Source organism: Scophthalmus maximus, chromosome 11, assembly GCF_022379125.1.
Source record: "Scophthalmus maximus strain ysfricsl-2021 chromosome 11, ASM2237912v1, whole genome shotgun sequence".
In the NCBI taxonomy this organism is placed as follows: Eukaryota; Metazoa; Chordata; class Actinopteri; order Pleuronectiformes; family Scophthalmidae; genus Scophthalmus; species Scophthalmus maximus.
This window is the reverse complement of record NC_061525.1, coordinates 17396044-17417498: the sequence shown is the minus strand read 5'-3', so window position 1 is coordinate 17417498 and position 21455 is coordinate 17396044. Positions and strand designations below refer to the sequence as shown.

The 21455-nt window shown below is 40.8% G+C and overlaps 1 protein-coding gene across 1 annotated transcript in view; it reads left to right on the top strand.

Moving 5' to 3' along the window:
• The window catches only part of rasa2 (RAS p21 protein activator 2), a 28484-nt gene extending 10154 nt beyond the window's left edge, over positions 1-18330 (top strand). The window contains exons 5-24 of the mRNA XM_035622271.2: positions 782-858; positions 2927-3010; positions 3776-3848; positions 3980-4056; positions 4556-4657; positions 6762-6915; positions 7134-7282; positions 7725-7839; positions 8388-8462; positions 8787-8910; positions 9380-9486; positions 9597-9680; positions 9811-9888; positions 9983-10056; positions 10670-10776; positions 11791-11873; positions 12546-12754; positions 12963-13066; positions 13728-13908; positions 14658-18330. Coding sequence (XP_035478164.2) covers positions 782-858; positions 2927-3010; positions 3776-3848; positions 3980-4056; positions 4556-4657; positions 6762-6915; positions 7134-7282; positions 7725-7839; positions 8388-8462; positions 8787-8910; positions 9380-9486; positions 9597-9680; positions 9811-9888; positions 9983-10056; positions 10670-10776; positions 11791-11873; positions 12546-12754; positions 12963-13066; positions 13728-13908; positions 14658-14688 — 2088 coding nt within the window. The 3' untranslated portion in view covers positions 14689-18330. The remainder of the gene's footprint in view (positions 1-781; positions 859-2926; positions 3011-3775; positions 3849-3979; positions 4057-4555; positions 4658-6761; positions 6916-7133; positions 7283-7724; positions 7840-8387; positions 8463-8786; positions 8911-9379; positions 9487-9596; positions 9681-9810; positions 9889-9982; positions 10057-10669; positions 10777-11790; positions 11874-12545; positions 12755-12962; positions 13067-13727; positions 13909-14657) is intronic.
• The last annotated feature ends 3125 nt before the right edge of the window (positions 18331-21455 follow it).

The window sequence follows — 21455 nt, the reverse complement described above, 5'->3', positions numbered from 1 at the left end:
GTGTTAACTCATATTCCATTTTCTAGTGAACTTGCTCAGTTGATAAAGAAATTTACAATGATGGGATGAACAATGCATCATCTTTTTTTTTTGTCCATATTCATCACCCAAGAAGGGAGGCTGGGGAATTGTAATGTGAGCGTTAATTTGCTGATGATATTGGCTCGTTTAGATCCTCGCAAAAGTTGTAAAGTATTATTTTGGCTTAAAGGCCTATCTTGCATCAGAGAGAACTACTCGCCATATCAGCCAAGTGCTGAATTGCAGAGACAAAGTGCGAGTGTGTGGGCGTTTTGTTTAGCCTCTCTCTTTTGCTCGCTCTGTATCTCTCTCCCTCTCTCTCACTCCGACGCTTCCGAAGGTAAGACCGGCAGCCTTCGCCACATCCGACGCCATAAAGATCCTTATGAGTGATGAAAACATTCACAGCTGCTGTGGCTCTCGTCACTCTTGGTACCGCCATTAACCTAAAACAGCATGAAACGTGAGGTGCAGCTGGGCCACGGGTCTGAGGCTGGGAATGCAGTGAAAGTATTTTTGCATGTTGTTCTTAAAATAAAATAAAAGTGATTAGATGGGCTGAGGGATTTGGCATCCAGTCATTTTCTCACAAGCACATACAACAGCCCACGCTTTCATCTTGTTTTTCAACCCACATGATAATTTCGGATTCAGCTCTCAGAAACCTCTGTCTCGTGCCCTGATGTAAGACGGAGATCTCATGACTCGAGTAATTTCTAATTCTTCTCACCAGCCACTCTCCTCTGCTCATGTCCAACAGGGTAAAGTTCACCTTGAGATGCGATTGAATGAAGTGATCACAGACAACGGCTCAGTAGGTCAGCACTTACTAGTACGGTGAGTACCAAGGTTCCCCTTGTTGCCAGGCAGGTGTGGTCTGACTCGGGGAATTTGAAATCGAGGTAGAATTTTAAAAGCTGAGAATCAAACCAGAAGATTCTGTGTTCAAGTTTATTTGTTCAGGCACTTGCAAAACAAAACAGTTTTGGTAGTGCTGTACGCCAGACGACCTTGTATACACAAACAGTGTATACATGTCTTTACATGTACACAAACAAAGAAAGCATAGGCTACATCCACCTGTAAGACGGCTACAGAGCTTGACTGAGCCTTAAAAAAAATAACACAATACAAATTGGAATTCAGAAAGACAATGTTGGCATGATATTTGAGCCATTGTTTACCCCCAGCTATGTGAAACATCACAATCACGAAAAAGTATTTGCGCAGGAAACTGTCAATTAATTAATCCACGCTATTCCCAAGTTGGGGTTAGTCACCCTGATGAAGGCCAGTCGGTGCAACGTGTAGGTGCATTTTTTTGCCATGCATTAGCCACATTAATATTTTTTTTTTTCATATTTAACCCTGACTCTAAAACAGTGACAATATTTTTCCAGCTGTACAAAACAACTAATGTCCAAAATGATGAACTATTTGTGCTGTATTCAAACTGGAAACATCTCTTCTTAATAGAACAGATGGGTACAAAAAAGAAAGAAATTTGCTATCAAAAAGTTGAGATCATTTATGTCTTTGGTCTTAGTGCGTTGCTTTAGGCTATGCGTGTCACAATATTTCGTTATTGATCACCTTTGCGCTCCAGCCGTACATTTGACATCAAAAAGTCGTTTTACCATATAATGAGATGGTAGGATAGGAAAAAAAATGCCCTTATTGAGCGATCCGGTGGCGCACATGTGCGTACAAGTACATGTTTGTGTATGTCAGACCTCATTCTGTTTACGTGTGATGTTTTGCCCGCCTCATTCATACTTGAAGTGCAGGTTAACGCAGAGGAAGTGATGTGGCATCCGAGCAGGAAGCTTCTCTCACTGCAACCGCTGTGGTTTTTCTGCTGCCGTCATTCACTGCTTAACAACTGTATCTGCTCACTGTCAGCGCCCGCCATGTGCACACACTCACACTTATCTGTGTCTGCATGCCGCCCTCCTGCAGTGCGATTGGTCACCGGAGAAAGTCAGAGCAGAGCGAGATGGTTTTGAGGAGATGAGATGCACAGGAGAGACAACAGGGAATTTTGTCATGGCACCGTGGAAGATTATACACAAACATCCTGACGTTCGCTCTGCGCGGCTTCTCCCTCTGGCCTCACTTAGTGATGGGGCCGAATTCATTCTTATTCTCTGGTGACTCTGCTTAGCAGCCACATCCTGTTTAGAGTGCCGACAGTGTCTGTTTGTTGTCACCTGAAACACCTGTGAAAAAGGCAGTGGTCCCTGTGTGACAGGAGCTGAACATGAGGGCAGGGCACTACTTCAAAACAAACACTTCACCGCCGTGGTATCAATGCATAGCGCTGTTTTTATATAGGAGATGGCGTAAGTGGTGATTTAGCAAGCCAGAGAACTGGACAAAATGAAAAATCATAAGTCTTTCTCGTCTGTGTCATTGTGACACAGTGGCACCTCACAGTAAACGCCCAAATACATGACTTTTTGGATTATCCATATGTTTCCTGTTGGTCGCGCACTTCTATTTTACTCAGTGTCATGATAATGCAGATCACAGTGGATTAAAATTATAGAAGTATCTGTTGGACCAAGGAGAGGTTGTTTACCATTTATAAAGATGATCTCTCCCAAGGTCTGGGTCACTTTACCCCTAGTGTGGTGTTCATATTTTTGTTATTCAGCCAGTGTTCGTGGGTCTGGTGGACCCGCTGCATTTTGGGGTTTTTAATTCAACACAATCAAACAATTTTACGTTAAAATACTCAACAGATGTTTACTTCATCCCAATCACAAGCAATATAAACAGCATATATGGTTAATATTTGCCCCTTTACCTTTGTCAGATCACATTTATGAATTCAAGTCAGTTCTGTGTCCAAAGTAGCGTTAGAAGAGTTAACTGTATTTCATTTCTTTGTGACCTGCTCCAGGATAATCGAGTGCCAGGAGCTGCCTTTGATCAGTGGGCAGAACTGTGACCCCTATGCCACCGTGTCACTCGTTGGACCTGCCAGGTAACTCTGCGAACGCCACACGATGACCAAAGGAACCTGAGGTTTCCTAAACAACGTAGACATATGGTGATATTCTTAACATGTTTTACTTAAAGAAGCAGCTTGTGTGCTCCTTTTTTAATTCAATGGTTTTACATTGATCACACTACATACTGTAAATGGAGTCCCCTTCTAATTCCCTTGATATTTCAATTAAAAAAGCGGTTAATGTGCAGAAATACGAAAAATCTATTTTACTTAAAAAATATTCAGACATATTTGATACACCATGAATTTGTCCTTCTCTCCCTGTCACTTTTTCAGTTAGGTTGAAGTTTAACATTTTAAAATTACAATTTTTGCCTTTTGCCACTAACCTGGACCTCGATTAGAAAGACGACGTCTGAGGATCTTAAAGTCACATCCTGGCACATTACAGGTCATGAGCGCAGCGATGTAACCAGAACATGTAGTGCTTTTATATCTTTGATTCATTTACACCAAAATATACTTGCCAAAGGAAACTGAGGCTAGGGCAGTAGCATAATAATTTGCAATGATCTTATCTTGTGAAGGCATATGAAAGCAGATGATAACAATTTTGTTCAGCTCACAAGATCACTGAAAACATCCTAAAATAATTGCCCCAGAATTTTAAAAATGGCTGTTAACTTGACGGAAATGTTAAAAAAGGGATAAAACTCTCAATGGAAATCAGGTTTTACTGATGATCAGCAGGAAAAGTATTTAAAAATGTGTAATAGATCCTGTCATGTTTCTCCTCAGATCTGACCAAAAGAAAACAAAGGTGAAGAAGAAAACCAGCAACCCTCATTTTGAAGAGACCTTCTTCTTCGAGGTAATTTACTGTCGTGAAAACGTCATAGATTTGAATCGATCTGCTGCTCACATGACTTGTTAGATTGCTTGAAAAAATGAGCGATAGTAAGTTAACCTGTCATTAAGCCATGACATGCCCCTCCTCCTCAGGTCACGCGATCCAGCAGCTACTCTAAAAAGTCTCATTTCCAGGTGGAGGAGGAGGACATTGAAAAACTTGAGATCAAGTGAGTGTTTCTTGTGTTTCTCTCTCTCTCTCTCTCTCTTATTCTCCCTCTCTGGTCTTGACAGAAGAGAAATTATTTCTTAACAAATTGAGGACAAAAAAAGTGAATTTGGATCTGGTGTGTTCTGACTACTGATAGAGAGCCTTGGTTTCTGGTTAAGGATATGTGGGGCTTCCATCACAGTGGACTCATAGCTCACTGGGTAAGACTAGACAGAGTCAAAGGTAAACACTCATGCATGGTTTTGAGGTTTGGATTTGAGGTGGTGTCATTGCACGGGTATTGTACTGGCGATTATGCACCGGCAGGTAAGCACCACTCGGTAGTGAAATTTATTTTGTCCCTGTTTGGCCTCAGTGGAATTTGGTTTGTGCCGAACAACACACACAGCAACAAAAGGTTGTGTCTCACTTCATGTACTGAACATGTGGTTTGATGTAGTTTAACGCTTCAAATTCATGAGGCCAAGTTTTAATTTCTCACCTCTCCACCTTTGCAGAGTTGATTTGTGGAACAATGAGAATCTGGCTCAGGATGTGTTTCTTGGTGAGACGCGGGTCCCGGTCAAGATCCTGCGAAAGGACTCCATCCACAAAGCCTGGTAAGGACTGGACAGAAAAAAAAAAGTATTTTTGTTTTTCTAACGATTAGCATTCATACTATTTAACAAAATAAAACAGCAGAACACTTAGTCAAGTCGAAACACACACACACACACACACACACACACACACTGTGGAATACTTATTACACAAAACTAAATTTTCCGACTAAATTGGAAAATTAAGCTGGACAATTTCCAACTGATATAAATATATTTTAGTTAAGTAACAAACAGATACATGTAGTAGCATTACATTGCACTCCTATTATCTCTTACTTATTGTCTTAACATCAATCTAGCATATTTAGAAATAGATTTATCAGAACCAAGTCATTTTTTTTTATGTGTACTTTTCTTCCAGCAGCTCAGAATTCAAGAGGATTCATAAAACTGCCTCATTCTCTTCACTAGTGCTTCAGCTACAGTACAGCAGTCGTTCATACGCCTGTTGTTCTGTCCCGGCTAATAACTACCAGAGACACTGATGATTTATTTTTTCCCCTGCGGTTTCTGTTTAAGTTCAGGGACAAGGACACGTGTCTCCAATCTTGGTAGGAATTATTGGACAGTGGCAACGTGAAAAAGGGACAGTGATGAAAATAATAATATAATATCTTTATTACCTGATCAAAATCTGACATTTGTCTCTTTAAAATGTATAACAGTTTTGTCATTGAAGAAAAAAGCAGGTAGAAACTCTTGTCACGGTCCTGTGACCTTGTCCAGTGGATCCTCTCTAGCGCTGGACTCTTCCTCTTTGGGAGTTAACGTCCCGTTTATGCTCTGACAACTTGTACTGTTCACTTTTCCATGCAAGGAAGGTGATTTTTGAAAATCTCCTGGTTTTGCTTTTCATTGCGTGGGTGTTTCCTTGCTTTGCGTCAGTGTAGGTGATTTGGGATTATGCCAGATAGCAATCTGTTGGTACATGAGGGCGGTGAGTCGAGTGCGTGGGTGGCTTTTTGCATGGTGGCACTACCTCATGCCTGGTGTTAGTGCTGGAAAATCGCCCATGTTGGACACATTTATCAATTAAAAAAACTGCTCAGCTTCATGAAACTAGAACAGGCGATAAGGTGATTTCTTAATAGAAACGTCACTGTTCACCATGATAATGGATCAAGCAGCCTATGGAGGAACTATAGTTCAACTGTACATTTCGTTGTTTTGCTCCACCTGTTGGTTTGTAGGGAGATGTGCATGCAGCAGAATCATGTTGTGTTAAAAAAAAGTTAATCATTTGACAAATCCTGAAGATTTTACATGCAACTTGTCCCGTCTTCCAGAATTTTTACAACAGCTTAAAAATTAAATACAATAAGTAAATGGCAAAGATGACCGTTTGATTTATATTTTGTGCAGGAGAGCAAATAGCTTTGAGCAGCTTTTTTCTTTGAGATGCTTCACGGGGCAACATTAGCTACAGCAAAATATCCACTAGGTGTATAAATAGACTCATCTATTGTACATACACTATTCACTACATGAAAGTATTTGAACACAATGTAATGTTTGGTTTTATTTAATCAGTTTATAAGGAGCAGTTGTGCTCCCTGTTAAAACTTTGTGATGCTGATTTCTTTCGAAAAGGCAGACCTGTCCCAGTTAGACAACAACGTCGTTTGTATAAAGTCCGTCATTGAGATATTACTATCTATACTGCAGTATTTATCATATATTCATTGATGCTGTAAGATTCTTATGTATCTCTGGAGTTAAGACAACAGTGTGTTTATTCATAGTACTTTATCCAAAAAAATATGTTCCAACCAGAACATTCATCCTGTTATTTTTAAGCAGACATGTATTTATATGCACAACCATATCATAAAATTGTGCAGATATTTATCATTATCAGCCTTTTTTATTTATTGGTTTGGCCTGTATGTAATTTTCTACTCGATATATAGTGTTGTCGTTGGAATTGAGGAAAAAACAAAACCTTTTCTGTTGGTTATCTAGAGGTGTGTCCACAACGTTCTACTCAAACAGATGTCATTGGATTTTGCGGAGGTTTTAATGCAAACATACATCCGTAGCACAGCGGCCTGGTTCACCATGGTGATGTATAGTATTTTGTCTCCCTGTGGTCTGTGGTCAGGTATCTCCTCCAGCCTAAAGGGAACGGCAGCAAGTCCAAGTCGGATGATTTGGGTTCCTTGCGTTTGAAGCTGACCTACATAGAAGACACGGTGCTGCCATCTGCCTGCTACACACCACTCTGCAACCTGCTGCTCAAATCCCCGGATGTGAAGGTATAAGGCAATGGCTCAAGTTACAGTATATCCTAAGATGGTGGGGGGAAAAAAACAGTTCTACATTACTGTTTTCAGTATATCATTTCAATATACATGCATATACAAAATATATTTCATATTGTCTTCACTCTCCATAAATTCCTTCTCTCTGCAATTGGTGTATTTTCCACTACTCACCCTCTCAACTGGCGCTCTTTTCTCTTTGTCGCCTTCAGCCCATCTCGGCGTCGGCAGCACACATCCTGGGGGACATCTACCGAGAGCGTTACGAGGCCGTCCTGCCCATGGTTCGACTGCTGCTCCACCACAATCGCTTTGTGCCTTTCGTCTCCGCTGTGGCCGCGCTAGAGCTGGACAACACTCAGTGAGTACTCACACATTCAGAACACACAGTACAGGTACACACCAGGTATGTTGGTGTACACGTGCAGATAAATGTCACACCTGCATGGTTACGTCTCCTATTCTTAAACCTGTAGAGTTGTTTAACAACCTGGAATTGACTTTTGTAGTTTCTGCCATCATTCTTTTTGGCTGTGTATGATATAACAAAAATCTAGTTTCAAACAGGAATCAGCTCTGAAAAAGTTTAGAAGTGGATTTTCATATTTCCTATATTTTAACTCCAATAAACTTGTAAAGTAGAGGAAGGTGGATAGAATGTCATATCCGATGACCTAGGTGATAAAAACTTTTCCTTTTTAAAAAAACCCCACTGTGAAATGATCCTTTGTCAAGACATATGGTCAAAATGGTTCTAGACTGAGTGTAATTGATGTTGGTGGAATATTTGTGTGTCCATACAGGGAGGCTAACACTATATTCCGTGGCAACTCACTGGCAACGCGCTGCATTGACGACATGATGAAGATTGTGGGAAAAAATTACCTGGCGGTTACTCTGAAGCCTGTAATAGATGAGGTATGAGTAATAAGGAAACACACACACACACACACACACTTATCCAGAGGCCAGAATGGGTATTAGTCACTCAGGTCAATATGGAAAACTCCACTTGAACAGCTGCATTTCCACTGCAAGCAAGCAGATGTGCAGATGTAATTAGCAGATTTGGAGTTATTTCAGAGTCCATCAAACATTTTTGAGAAAACAGTTTTTCAGTAATTTCCTCTAAATGGCTTATATCAGTGTGAATAAAATCGTAACTTTTGGATCTGTCTTTCTTTTTTTTCTTCTTTTTTTGATACTGGTCTTACAGCATCTGTGGGTTGTTATATTTTAATTTAATATATTTTTTAGTAATTTGAGTTCCTTGACATGTCCAGCGAAAACACAAAGGTGGTGTGGGGATTGTGAATATCTGCAGTATTACTCATCTGCTCCTATTTTGTCCCTCTAATTTCACGAGAAGAAGAATATCGACACCACACAAACTCATTTCTTATAAATACATTTGGTATAAACCTAATTGTCGTTGTTGTTTTTTTTGTCCTTTTAATTTTACATAGATTTGTGAATCCAACAAAACCTGTGAGATAGACCCAGTTAAACTAAAAGAAGGTGACAACGTGGAGGTCAACAAGGTAAATATTTTTTCTCTTTCAATGCTGTCGACAGACGAGCAGAATATTTGAAATTCTTCTGATTGTGATCAAATCTCACACAAATCTTTGACTTCAAACGTATAACATCTTTGTTGCAGAGCTACACTAATAGGCAACAATAAAAAACAAAATTCTATATTTGTCTGGCTACGATTTAATTCTAGCAGACTTTTGACTGTGCAGTTTGCCTCTCAGATTATTCTTGATTCTTGTTGCCTTAAATCTATAAAGATGTGTGTGTGTGTGTGTGTTTCCCCCTCAGTATTGTAAAGATTAGTACTAATGTCTTTCATAACTCTGCAGGAGAATCTACAGGGTTACGTCCAGAAGGTCTTTTCTTCCATCACCCAGTCCAGTTCGAGTTGTCCCCCACTCATGTGCGATGTCTTCAGGTCACTGAGACATTTGGCCTGTAAACGTTTCCCAGGTAAAAGCAGTAAAAAAAAAAAAAAAGGCCACTGTTGTGTCTTTGCGGCTACATAGTCGGATAAAATCTCCATCCAGGCATCTGAAAGAAACAACAACAAAACCCATTCAACCACATAGATACAGGCCAGAGAGACCAGTGTGTACTGTTTATATATTCTGTCTTTAGTTTACTAAAGAAAATGTGTTGTCTCAATATTTCTGCTCCTCTGAAACTGTGAAACAGGTAATAAATATGTTGGTGGTCCCAACTACCACACCTCATTATTTAACAATTCATTGACTCATTTAGTGAAATTGTGTGCAGTTGTTCTGTCAATGTATTTCTACCATTAGGTGGAGCCAAATCCAAATTTAACAAGAGTTTCCTCTTCTTCAGTGTTTTTTGCAAGAACATTCATAGTAAACTGATGAAGTCTCCCTCAGTGTTTTCTCTTGTAAGTTTTTTTTCTTCTTCTTTCTCTCAACAGCCGACCCACATGTCCAGTACTCGGCTGTTAGCAGCTTTGTGTTCCTGCGCTTCTTTGCCGTTGCTGTTCTTTCTCCGCACTCCTTCCAACTCCGTTCCCATCATCCCGTAAGTGCATGGGCCCCTCGCACCGCACCCGGCCACTTGACGAATAAAACCCAGATTCACACGCGCCGTACACGTTGCCGTTCATAGTGTGTTGTCTTTTGATTTTTAAGGATCCTGAGATTTCCCGCACGCTCACTCTCATCTCAAAAACCATCCAGACTCTGGGCAGCTGGGGAAGCTTGTCAAAAAAACTGGTGAGATTAACAGCAGTTACTGTATATAAGATGCTAAATATACTGGAGTAAATGGCAAAGACTAGGACCTCATTTTAAAAAAATATATATGTTACGTGCTAATTTTATTTAATTTTTTTTCTACCTGCAGTCTAGTTTCAAAGAAACCTACATGTACGACTTCTTCAAATCATTCCAAGAGGACAAGTGTATCGAAAAAGTTAAAAAGGTATTGAAAAGGTTCACAAGATATTAACTTTGATGTCGTTGTTTGTCATGTTGAATGGTTAGCACTGATAACATTGTCTATTCCGTTTTTCCAGTTTCTAGACGAGATCTCCTCTAACGTCAGCAAGGAGTCTAGTGGGCTGGAGAATGCAGTAGTTCTCAAGGAGGGGTGAGTGTCCAAAAGGAGCCTGACCAGGATCTGTAGGAAAGGAAATGTGAGATGAAGAGAAAAAAGGTTGCGACTGCTTCTTCTGTAACCATTCTTCCCCACAAAACCCAAGTGGTCTGTTTTAAAACGCGGAGATAAAGTCGCCAGCCTTTTTTGTCAAGTACAAAAAGCAAACTCTGCAGCCTGGACGTTTTTTGGATTTATTTAGTCCATCGCTTTGAACACGATGCTCTAAAAAGGGGAATCCAGTAATTTAGTTTTGCACCTTCGTTAAATTGAGGGACTTCCAAGTGGCACAATAAATAATGAATATTAATAATTCGTGATGGGTTTTTGATTTCCCATATTTTTCACCGCACAGTCAATAACCATGAAACTGTAACAAACTTTGAGCTCTTAACCAGTTCAGATTTAATCCGCCCTAACTGGAGACTAATAAAAGATTATGTCTAGGATAATTTTATTTCTGCATTTTTACTTCAAATCAGGATTATTAAACCAAAAATTAGTAAATATTTACATTTCACTCATCTGGTTTATTAACTCACCTCCAACATACTTTATATACTTTTCATATATATTTTTTATCTTAATCTAATGTGTGTTTTTACAGGGAAGTACAGAAACGTGCCCAGGGGAAGAAACGCCTTGGGAAGAGAAACTTCAAGAAGAGGTGGCTCAGAGTGAGCAGTAGGGAGCTCTCCTATCACAAGCATAAAGGTGAGAGCAGTTTCTATCACTGCAGACTCAAAATACACCGCTCATCTAAAACTTGTCGCTCACAGGAGGAGGCTGTATGCTGTTTTCTATCACAGTATTATTAGTAATACTGTCATTAGTAAAGACTTTTCCAATCCCACACATTGTGAAGGTTTGTTTGTTTAGGATGTTAACAATGTTATACATGTATAGCAAAGCTAAAGAAATTATTATTAAGGAAAAGCCATCTAAAAAAAAGCAGTGTAGAAATGCAGCTGTAAGAGCTACAACTAACAGTAAGGTTTAAATTATGCATATTGGGTTTTTATGAATGCATAAGATTAAATCGGTGTAGTTGACATGTTGTAAGCTTTTCCAGAGGAGCTGTAAGTGAGAACGCAAATGTCCACGAATGTTGCTTCGGACATTTCCCGGGACTTTCCCCACCAGCCTCCTAGTAGAATTTTAGGAAAATGTCAGAGTAAGTCTCAGGGAGATTCACGGCGAGCAAGTCTGCGCTCTAGTACCCAGACATCAACCTTCGCAATTGCCTTCGACAATTTTTTTCTGCTATTGTGAAACATGTCTGACTCGGACAAGCTCCTGCTGAGTTCGTCACACATGACAACTAATTTTCCAGACATTTTCTGGAGTTCATGTCTGAAAGCTGCTGTAGTGAGAATTTTTGTTTGTTTGCTTTTATTGCGGTTTTCCTGCCCACAACTTTGTGAACATTCTGACTGCAATTGAAGCCAAATGCCTTTTTTGAGTTGCCATTTTGACCAAACTGCAAACAAATCCGATGGTTTAGACGGAGCACACTGCAAGCTTACATTCCCATCATGGGAAGGGTCACAGGGTCACGGATATTATTATTATTATTATTATAAACCTTCACTGTTGAAAGGCGTATCATCCTTCTCCTGCACCCTCTCATGTCTTCTGATGTTACAAACCAAACATTTAGGTTTGGTAATACTTCTGTGTCACTGCGTGTAATTTTTGACGTAAACATGAAAGCCTTCTGCTTTCCAGGGAAGGAGGCCCTCTGCGTCATCGACGTCAAAAATATCCAGGCGGTGGAGAAGCTGGATGAAAGTGCCTTTAGCCGCAAAAATGTAAGTCGCTTCCCCTCCGACACTCAGTCATCGCTTCTTGAATGTGGTCCCCTTGTAATGGGAATGTTCAGCCTAAATGACGAGATATTGTGAGCATTTATTGACACTGCCGAATTTGTGTAAATGTTTTCCAAGTGTTGTCTTTAGCGAAGAAGTAAGTTAAATGGGAAACAAATAGGGCTCCAGCTAACGATTATTTTCATAATCATTTCATCTGTCAATTTATTTTCTCGATTAATCGATTAGATGTTTAGTCCATAAAATGTAATAAAATGGTGAAAATTTTTTCCCCAAACCCCTAGACAATGTTTTGTTTCGTCCACACACCAAATCTATACAGTTTACTGTCACAGAGGAGCAAAGAAACCAGAAAATATTCACATTTAAGAAGCTGAAATCCGAGAATGTTGACCCTTTTTTCCATAAAAACTACTCAAAATAGTTGGCGATTAATTTAGTTGTCGATTACTAATCACTTAACTGTTGCAGCTCTAGAAACAGATTCACTCTGTTTGTTGCCGGTGAAACGTTAAAGTCATCAATCATCTACGAGCTGCTGTCATTGTCTCATAGACTGACCTGTTTATTAATAGTTCACATGAGACTGTAAACATATCATTACGTGGAAATTCTTTCTTTCTGTCTTTTAAACTGCTCCGTTTCTTGCGTCAGATGTTCCAGGTCGTCCACTCCGAGAAGCCCCTGTACGTGCAGGCAGGAAACTGTGTGGAGGCCAGTGAGTGGCTGGAGGTCCTGGGCCAGGTCACTCGCTGCAACGAGGGACGCCTGGCCAACTTCCACACATCGAATTACACCAGTGGGACCTGGCAATGCTGCAAGAACCAGAACAACAATGCTCCAGGCTGTAAGCCCTGCACGACGTGAGTCTTACTACCCCGCCGTCGTCATCATTACTGTCACGAGCGGAACGAGAAACCCTTCATATACACTGTAAAGCATCTGCAGCTCACAGAAAATAAACCTGGCTCAGCTGGATTGGTATTCTTCATGCAAACAAAATGCCAATGTTTATTGTTCCGTCTCTCTCTGCTGTGAGGGAAAGATCTTACACATGTTCCTCTGTTTCAGCACCGTGCTGGCCAATCTACAGCTGGACATAGACTGTGACCGGGAGACGGAGAGAGTTTTCTCCCTTCTCTCTTCAAATGACACCAAACTGCAGGACATGGAGGGTCAGTGCCTGTTCACAAAACACAGAGTCTGATCGTTGGCAGGTTTCGAGGATTACCAAATCTATTCAGTTTACTGTCACAGAGGAACAAAGAAACCAGACAATATTCACATTCAAGCTAAAATCAGAGAATATAGAAAAAAAAATAATAAAAACTACTTGAAAGGATTAAATCGATTATCAAATTAGTTGGCGATTCATTTTGTTAATCGATTAACTGTTGCAGCTCTAGTTTGCTTGAATGTTTGTTTTGATAGCTGTTTTTGAAAACAGATGTGAAGATGGTTTTACTATAGACTTGGCTCATGTTAATGTCGCCATTTACTTTATTTCCCCGAAAACTGTGTGGCAGTGTATAAAAATGGCTAAATGTCCACAGTGTTCATCTGTTGTTTAAGCATCTTTAGCCAGATGAAACGGAATTTCGTTCCTCCTGCCTGTCTGGTATGGAGTTTCGAATGAAATCGATCTATCTTTCCATCTATCTGTCTGATGTGGATGTTAACACTCAAGAGGGAAGAAAAACATCTCACTCATTCCAACATATTTGGTCAATCGAAACAAACACCACGTCGGATCAGGGGAGCCTGCGCTTGACAGTTCCGAGACCCGAGCCGTCAGCTGCACAGCATACTGCAATAACGTCTTGTCCTTTCCCGTAGATGCGTGTGCCAGCATGGCGGTGTACCAGGGCCCTCAGCGGGAGCAGGAGGAGTGCTCCAAGTTCACCATTCAGGAACCCAAAGAGACCTTTCAGACGCTCAAGCAGCTCCGCAACGTCATGGAGGAGCTCCAGAGGCAGCACAACGTCAGGAACGACACCACCGCGCAGTACGGCAGCCTGTAAGTCTGCACTGCTCCACCTGATACATTTGTACTATGTAGGAACACGTCATCTACATGTTTACGGATTGCTGTTTTCCAATTCATGTGAGCCCGACTTTAATAAATGTGATGATGAACCTTTATAGACCGCTTATTGAAACAGTGTACAAAGTGCTCAACCGAGCGAAATGCAAAAGGTGCAAGAGAAAAATATGGAGATCATTTCACACTATAATAACAATAATAATGATAATAATAACAATTATTTAAAAAAATTAAAGGTTTGCATTTTCAATAGCTCACTCATTTATGAATTTATTGACATCAATTGGTCACCCCCAGAAACAAACAACCCCCCCCCCCCCCCCCCCCCCCCCCCCCCCCCCCCCACACACACACACACACACACACACACACACACACACACGGGGGTCCTGAGCCCCCCACCCCCCCAGTGCTACAACCGTGGGTGTGACCATTAAGTGTTTCCTTAGGAGAAAGGGCTGTTGGGATAGTCGAGGCGTGAGGAGATTAATGTGTGTAATTTTAGATATAGAAAGATTTAAAATGAGTCTTATTTTTGCAATATTTCTAGGCTGATTAAAACACGATCGGATAAACCTTTGAGATATGTGCCTCAATTAATGTGTTACTGTTGTTTTTTTTTGTCTTTGATTTGATAAATGATGTTTAAATTATTGCACAGCTGCGCCCACCGCACAGACAAACAACACACTCATCCATTATTGTCGTCCTCTCTGTTTCAGGGACAACCCGATAGTGGGGAAAACCTCCTAACCAGGGCGGGCAGGTGTGGCCTGAGGCGGCCGCACCAGCAGTTTGTCAGCACATCACATGGGAGGAGCACTGCGGTGACACACCGGGGGTCTTACAGAATCCTCGGGAGCCGTCCCCTCTCCGAGAACAGCTGCCGCGCGTCCGGGAGAAGAACATCGGATACACCCTGACCTCCGGACACCCCGACTCCACTACAGCTACGAGGTGTGGACGGATTGTCCTCGTCTCCTTCTCCGCTCCTCCTGATTTTACGTCTCCAGCTGTGTGAGAAAAAAAAGGCATCAGTAGGATAAGTGTGAATAGGCTGCTATTTTTTTAATTTATTCACCCAGTTTTTTATATCAACAGCTGTGATGATACTCTCCCAATTTTTCAGCATTTTGCCCTGGGCGTCTCTCTCTTTGGAGGTGATCGATAATCATAACCTCTGGAGGTCCGTGCCCGAGTACGTTTAAATCTTTCCCTGTTCGTAGTGTCCTCTTTCTCCTCTGAACAAATGTATATATATTTTCTAGTACAGTTGCGTAGATGAAACCGACCTGCCTTACTTTGATGGATGTTTCTTTCAGATTAAATGCTGAGGGAATAATGCAGAAGCACTTTAAATATTTGGAGCGCTCCAAATGTAAAATGATTAGATACGTGGTATCAGCTTCCCCCCCATTCGATCAGTTACATGATCCCGAGTACATTTTTGTTTCATTCCTGTACAATAACATGGATAGCCTGTAGTTTTTAAGATATTTTTCTTGACCAAAGACAATTTCATAGGATTGACTTGAAATAAGAAATATGTATTTTGAATACGAATGTTCTAAAAATGGATATATATATATATATATATATATGTATATATATATATATATATATATACATATATATATATATATAGTTTATGTGTACATTTTTTGCTAACATATCCTTTACTTTTAAGTGACTTCAGTTAAATGGATCGCATGTGTTCAGTTTTGAATCCTGATTGCACATGGCTGTGGCGTAGAGTTGTATTTCGCTGTGATTGTGAATCGTGTTGGTTACGTTGTACTTCAGATCTTTGCCGTCGTGTCGAGAGCATTGCAGCATCTCTATAGTGGCTGAGGAATGAAACCATGGAGGAACCAATGAGTGTAACAAATGAGCCCTGTTATCCCAGAATTTGCCCCCAAGAACCGCGGCAGCCAACAAACACGTCATGTCCTTTTCTTCTTCTTCTTCTTGTTTTTTTTTTTTCTTTTAATTTTAATATTTTCGAACCATCAGTCCTGTGCAGCTCCAGCTGTTGTATTTCTGGGTTTTAGACAAAGAGTTTGAAATGCGACACTGTGTGTTGTTTTAAGTTTTCCTCAGCTGTCGGCCACAGCACGTCACTGCCAAAACTACTGCCTAGCCCCGACAGTCAAGAAAAGTCACATGTTGCAAAACAAAAAAATAATGATGCATTCACTGATGCATGATAATAATAATAATATTAATAATAATTAAAGTAATAATAATAACTCAATTTTTTTGCTGTTCAAGTGGCTCATATCCTCGACAAATTTTTAACCCAACAATCATATTCTGCAGAAGTAGTACTGCATCTGATCAGTATCAGTATGAGCTGACAGAAAAACATTGTTGCTTGATTCTTTTGAACATTTCAGTTCATAATATGAAATGGATATTAATATACGATACAGAAACTAAAACCCCTTTTTAAAAGAAGAAAAATGTCTAATCGATGAATCGACAAACAAATTAGATTTTGATTCAATCCTGTTTTCCATCATTTGCCCATTTGAACAATGAAGTGTTGAAACGATACAAAAGAAACTTGAATTGACTTTAACAAAAAAAAGTCAAACATTTGAATGCTGATGATACAGGGTTAACCATGTTTTGGTTTTGCTTTGGTTTTTTTGCTTGTGGAAACTAGTTGTTTTGCCTTAGGTCCGTCATATATTTCTAACGTGCATGTCTTGTATATTTAACAATATATTTTTATAGGAAACCCTTTTTCTTTTTAATCTTTTTTTAAACACCGATTTAATTGTTGCTATACTGGTACAGTACCTTGTCCTTTACTCTGCAGCACTTCTTTGAGGATGGCCACTTATTGTCTTTGTCGTACACGTAGCTGCTGCCGAACCTCCACTTGTCCACTGACGCAGAGTCCGTGAAGTGAAAATTTGTGTTCACGTGCAGGCGGAGTGAATGAACTGCCTGATTAGAGCCAAACTACAAATGAAAAATGATTGATTTTGAACAAAACAAAAAGGAAAATCATTGGCTGATGAACTTTTTTCTGCTTGTGAAACGTTTTTAGTCAAACATGGGTAAAAACGTAAAAGACTTCTCTGGATTAAATTTCAACAACAAAAACTGAATCTGAATCTTAACCAACCCAGAGCATAAAGATATTGTTATATACCATATATGTTTGCATGTCAGCCGCTGGTTCTCAATAAGAGCCACTACATGAGCAGTGCTGCTGTTCATTTTCACATGAAGGTGAACATGTTTTTTGGTTTTTATTTCCTCTCACCTTGCCACTGAATTAGGTTTTCATCTGCTCCCAATAACGATATTTCCCCTGGTCATTGCATTGTCCTTTGTCAGAATATGAATGAGATGTAAGGCTGTAGCAAGGAAAATGGTTGGTTAACCAAAATCATACCTTCTCTTCAACCAATCGATGGTCGCAGGAAAAAAAAAAAATCAGCACGTTACCTCTAGATTAATCAGCCACACTCCACTGAGTGTGTAGCCTTGTTGCCTAATGGGTTTTAAATTAACACAAAAAGAAAGTATTTGCAGCATATTAAACCATTAGTAGACCATACACATTGGTGTGTGTGTATATATATATATATATGTATGCCAATTTGGATGTGTTCACACTCAAAGCCTCAAGCATCTAACACAAAGTTGGCGGAGCCTCCTATTGCAGATTATCATACTGTTTTTAGATGATGTACGTAGTAACATGTCTTTTTGAAATCATCAATTGTCCGACCAAAGAGAATTTGACCGGATGAGAACATATGGACCAACGAATCGACCAATCGCCTGCGGGACTACAGACGCAGTAGCTGTCCTGACTCGTTGGACTGTGGCCAAAAGGGGTTAGGTTCACCAAATGTCACTAAACTACAAGATAAATATAATGTTTTTTGCTTTGAACAATCAGATGAATCATATCTGATGTGTGCCTCTGATCTCTTGATGTTCGTCATGAAAATGGGAAAATGTCCAGGTCTATATTACAACTAAAACCGATTTCAGGGTTTTGTGATCCAAATTGTGTTTCCGAGCACAGCGACAGGGTTTTCATTTCTAATCAAATGCTGAAGTACCCCTTGTTTACCAACTTTCATCTGTTGTGGAACAGTCGTGGTAGAGTGCAGATGTAAAAGACAGTGTGAAGGTTTTAATAGGATTTTTCTATTAATGTTAAAGCTTTTTTTGTGTCCAGTGTACAGTCAGTACTTAGAGAACGCAGATGGTATCTTCACATCTCCAACTAATTTCTAATGAATGTTTCCATGCGGCTTCAATACGGCGTCTATTTTTTTTTTTTTATGCACATGAAATGTTTTATTTTTCATACATGGTCTTGTCTGTGTCAATTTGAAGCAATTTACAATAAATACTTTGCTAATACTTCTATAATTTGTGAAGTGTCTGTACGTGTATTCAAGTAAAAGTACAGGTGGTTAGACTGACTGGCTGCTCCCAGCTGGTTTTTAATGTTTTTGTGTTTTTGTTTTATGAAAAACGAAACACATTTATCCGCTTTTACCATTTATGTTTACAATAAAAAACAACGCAGTAACGGAAGGAAGGTTAAAAGGTCAGGGAACTACTTAACATCCCAGAGATTCCTAAATTCCCCCAAACACAGACAGATTGAGTGTGACACTGACCCGTAGTAAAAATGTGTGAGTGAAAGATTTATAAATGACTGATAACTGATCAGTCTGCCCAGCTTCCATAAAACAAACCTGCCTCAGTTTCTAAGCAAAAAAAACTGCACTTACATACATGTGACGCATCATTTGTATGACCGTGAACCCTTACTGAGGTTTAAAAAGAAAAGAAAAAAATCAATAACCTATGAAAATGCTACTCTTAAAACTTTTATAGATCACGTGTGTTGTGATGTTTAAATTATATTTCACGTCTATTGAACCCACACACATGCGTTTTATAGACGAGGTCTTGCACTTTTTCTAGATTGATGCTTCTCTGATCCCTAAGATCTAATCTGACTCATCCTCCTACACTTACCCAGAACCAGACTTAAGACCATGGGCGACGGGGCCTTCAGCGCTGCTGCCCCACACCTGTGGAATGCCCTCCCCGACACCGTGAGGGCACCACAATCCACTGACTGTTTTAAAAAAGGTCTTAAGACATTTCTTTTTAGCAAAACTTTTGGTTCCCCCTCTTAGATGTTTTTAAAATTATTTTTATTTTTAACAAAACTGCTTTCAACCTGTAGCCCTTTGAGATCTTTTGATGAAAAGGGCACTATAAATAAAATGTATTTATTTATTTTGATTGGTCACTGGACCCAAGCTAATATTGTCCCCTAAAATTGGGTGACAGAATGAAAATGACCATTATATTAAGGATTCAGAACGGTGCACTGTGTGGTGCATGTCGCTGCTACACACGCACACTTGGCATCATGGACGACCCAGCGATGACTCTCCACCACTGGCAGGGCCACAAGAAACGAGAGCTGGGGGCCACTTTTCTCGGCGGGTACATTTCCTGTCTTGTGCCCGAATTAGCCCGTTTCATCATGGAAGCAAAGAACAAAAGACTAATAGTGACTTGTGAAAACAGACAGTGATGAACTCTGTGTGTTCTGTCAGAAACAGCCAATTAGTAACGTCAACGATAACAGTGTGTAGCTGCTTGAAGACGTGCACTCGGGTCCGGACACTTTCCTGGACTTTTCCGGAGGGACTATGTATGCGAAAACGCAAATGTCCCCGAAAAGTTGCTCCGGACACTTCCCATAAAAAACTGTCCCGCCGGCCGTCCTGCAAAAATTTTGCATAAAGTGAGACCAGGGGCGAACCGACGAGCACGCGGGGGGCCTTCCGCCCGGGCGCCGCCCCTCGCCCGAGTGCACTGGAAGTGTTCCTGCTGTCGCGAACGGCGTCTGGCTCGGACGACCTCCTTGCCAACTTGTTCCGGACATCGCATGAGAGTTCATGTGCGGGGAAAAAAAAAAACCACGCGACTGTGGCCGCCATGGTCTCCACACAGGAGGTGTTTCAGAAGTACAGCTTTCTCTTTTTCCGGTCTTGTCTTTTCGTACCGTATCGTTTTATTACGCTGGGCCTCCTTCCTTCCCGTTACCTGTCCAAAAGCACATTTTGAAATATGATTTTGGACAGTGTGGATCCGGCCGATTGCCCCTGTTTCGAGTTGATTTGCTGAGCTGAGATAACATGCTGCTGCCTGCGGCTTCATATCTGTGTTTGATAACTGGAGCAAGATATTTGAGGCTGACAGACAGAGTTTTGATCTTGAAAAGTAAATTATTTTTGAATAAATTGTCTATTTTTCAATTTCTTATTTATTCTTCTGTCCACTTTGCTGCTGCAACGCCCCCATTGTGGGACGGAATGAGGGAATATCTTATCTTATCCTTATCTTAATTCTCTGAACCTGCCTGGTGCCCTGCTGCTGCACTTGATCATTTTCTGATCCCTGGCGTCTCATAATTCACGAGTAAAACCGCGAGCATATTTCAACGTCAGTCTCGACAGTCGACTCCCTGAACATGTGACGGACAGCGTGGCTGTTGCCAAATCGGAGATCGCTGGACAACTCGTTTGAAATTCAACCCAGGCTCTTTTCCTCTTTTGCCTTGAGGTCAGTGGAGATGAGGTGAACGCAGACAACCGGTCCTGTGTTGAACACTGTGGCCCACTGTAGTCCGCGGTCAGTTTTCACCCCCACACCAGGTTTTCTTGTCAAGTGAAGAGGTCCGGTCTTGTGGCCTCGTTGACGTTCTCTGTTCTGCCTCTTGTTTCTACCATGGGATCATCGTGCACTCCAGACGCACAGATTAAAGCCAAGCGCTACGGATTTGACTAATATTTGGTGACTGCATGTGGCACTGGAGTCAGAACTGCGTGGTGGTGTTTTGATCCGACGGCACAGCAGTCCGCTTGTGTCTTGCTTGCTTTCCTACCCACCGCGTGTGGAAGAGGGAGATCGAATGACCAAACGGAGCTTTGACGCGGAGGACTGCTCGAGCCATGCTGAGGCTGAAGGGGGGACGTTCATGCTTTGACATCTCGATCGCTCCGTCTGCGGTGAGCTCGGCCTTCTTCAGCGATGAACAAGTCCTCGTCAACATCTTGAGTGGGTCCCGCTCAGCGAGCCGAATCTTCAGGGTGACTTGGCAACAGGAATAAAGATATTTTCTATCTAATATAAGATATAAATGAATGTCTCAACAGCCATTGAGTGGGTGAAGAAGTTTTGTACATATAATCGTGGTCCAGAGGGGATGAACACCTTCACCTGGCTACATCCGGAGGTCAAACTTTCAACTGCAATGCAAATTGCCATTCTCCTCGACCTGAGCTATAATGCATTTAGTGCTAATTAGCAAATGTTTGCATGCAAACCTGATGAATTTAAGGGAATGAAACATTAAATCAACATTCAATTTAAAAACTGCTCTCTCCCCAAATCTGCAAACAGTCTCACGAGACGTTCTGCTGTTTTCTCTTTGGCCTACAATCATTTTTCCACAA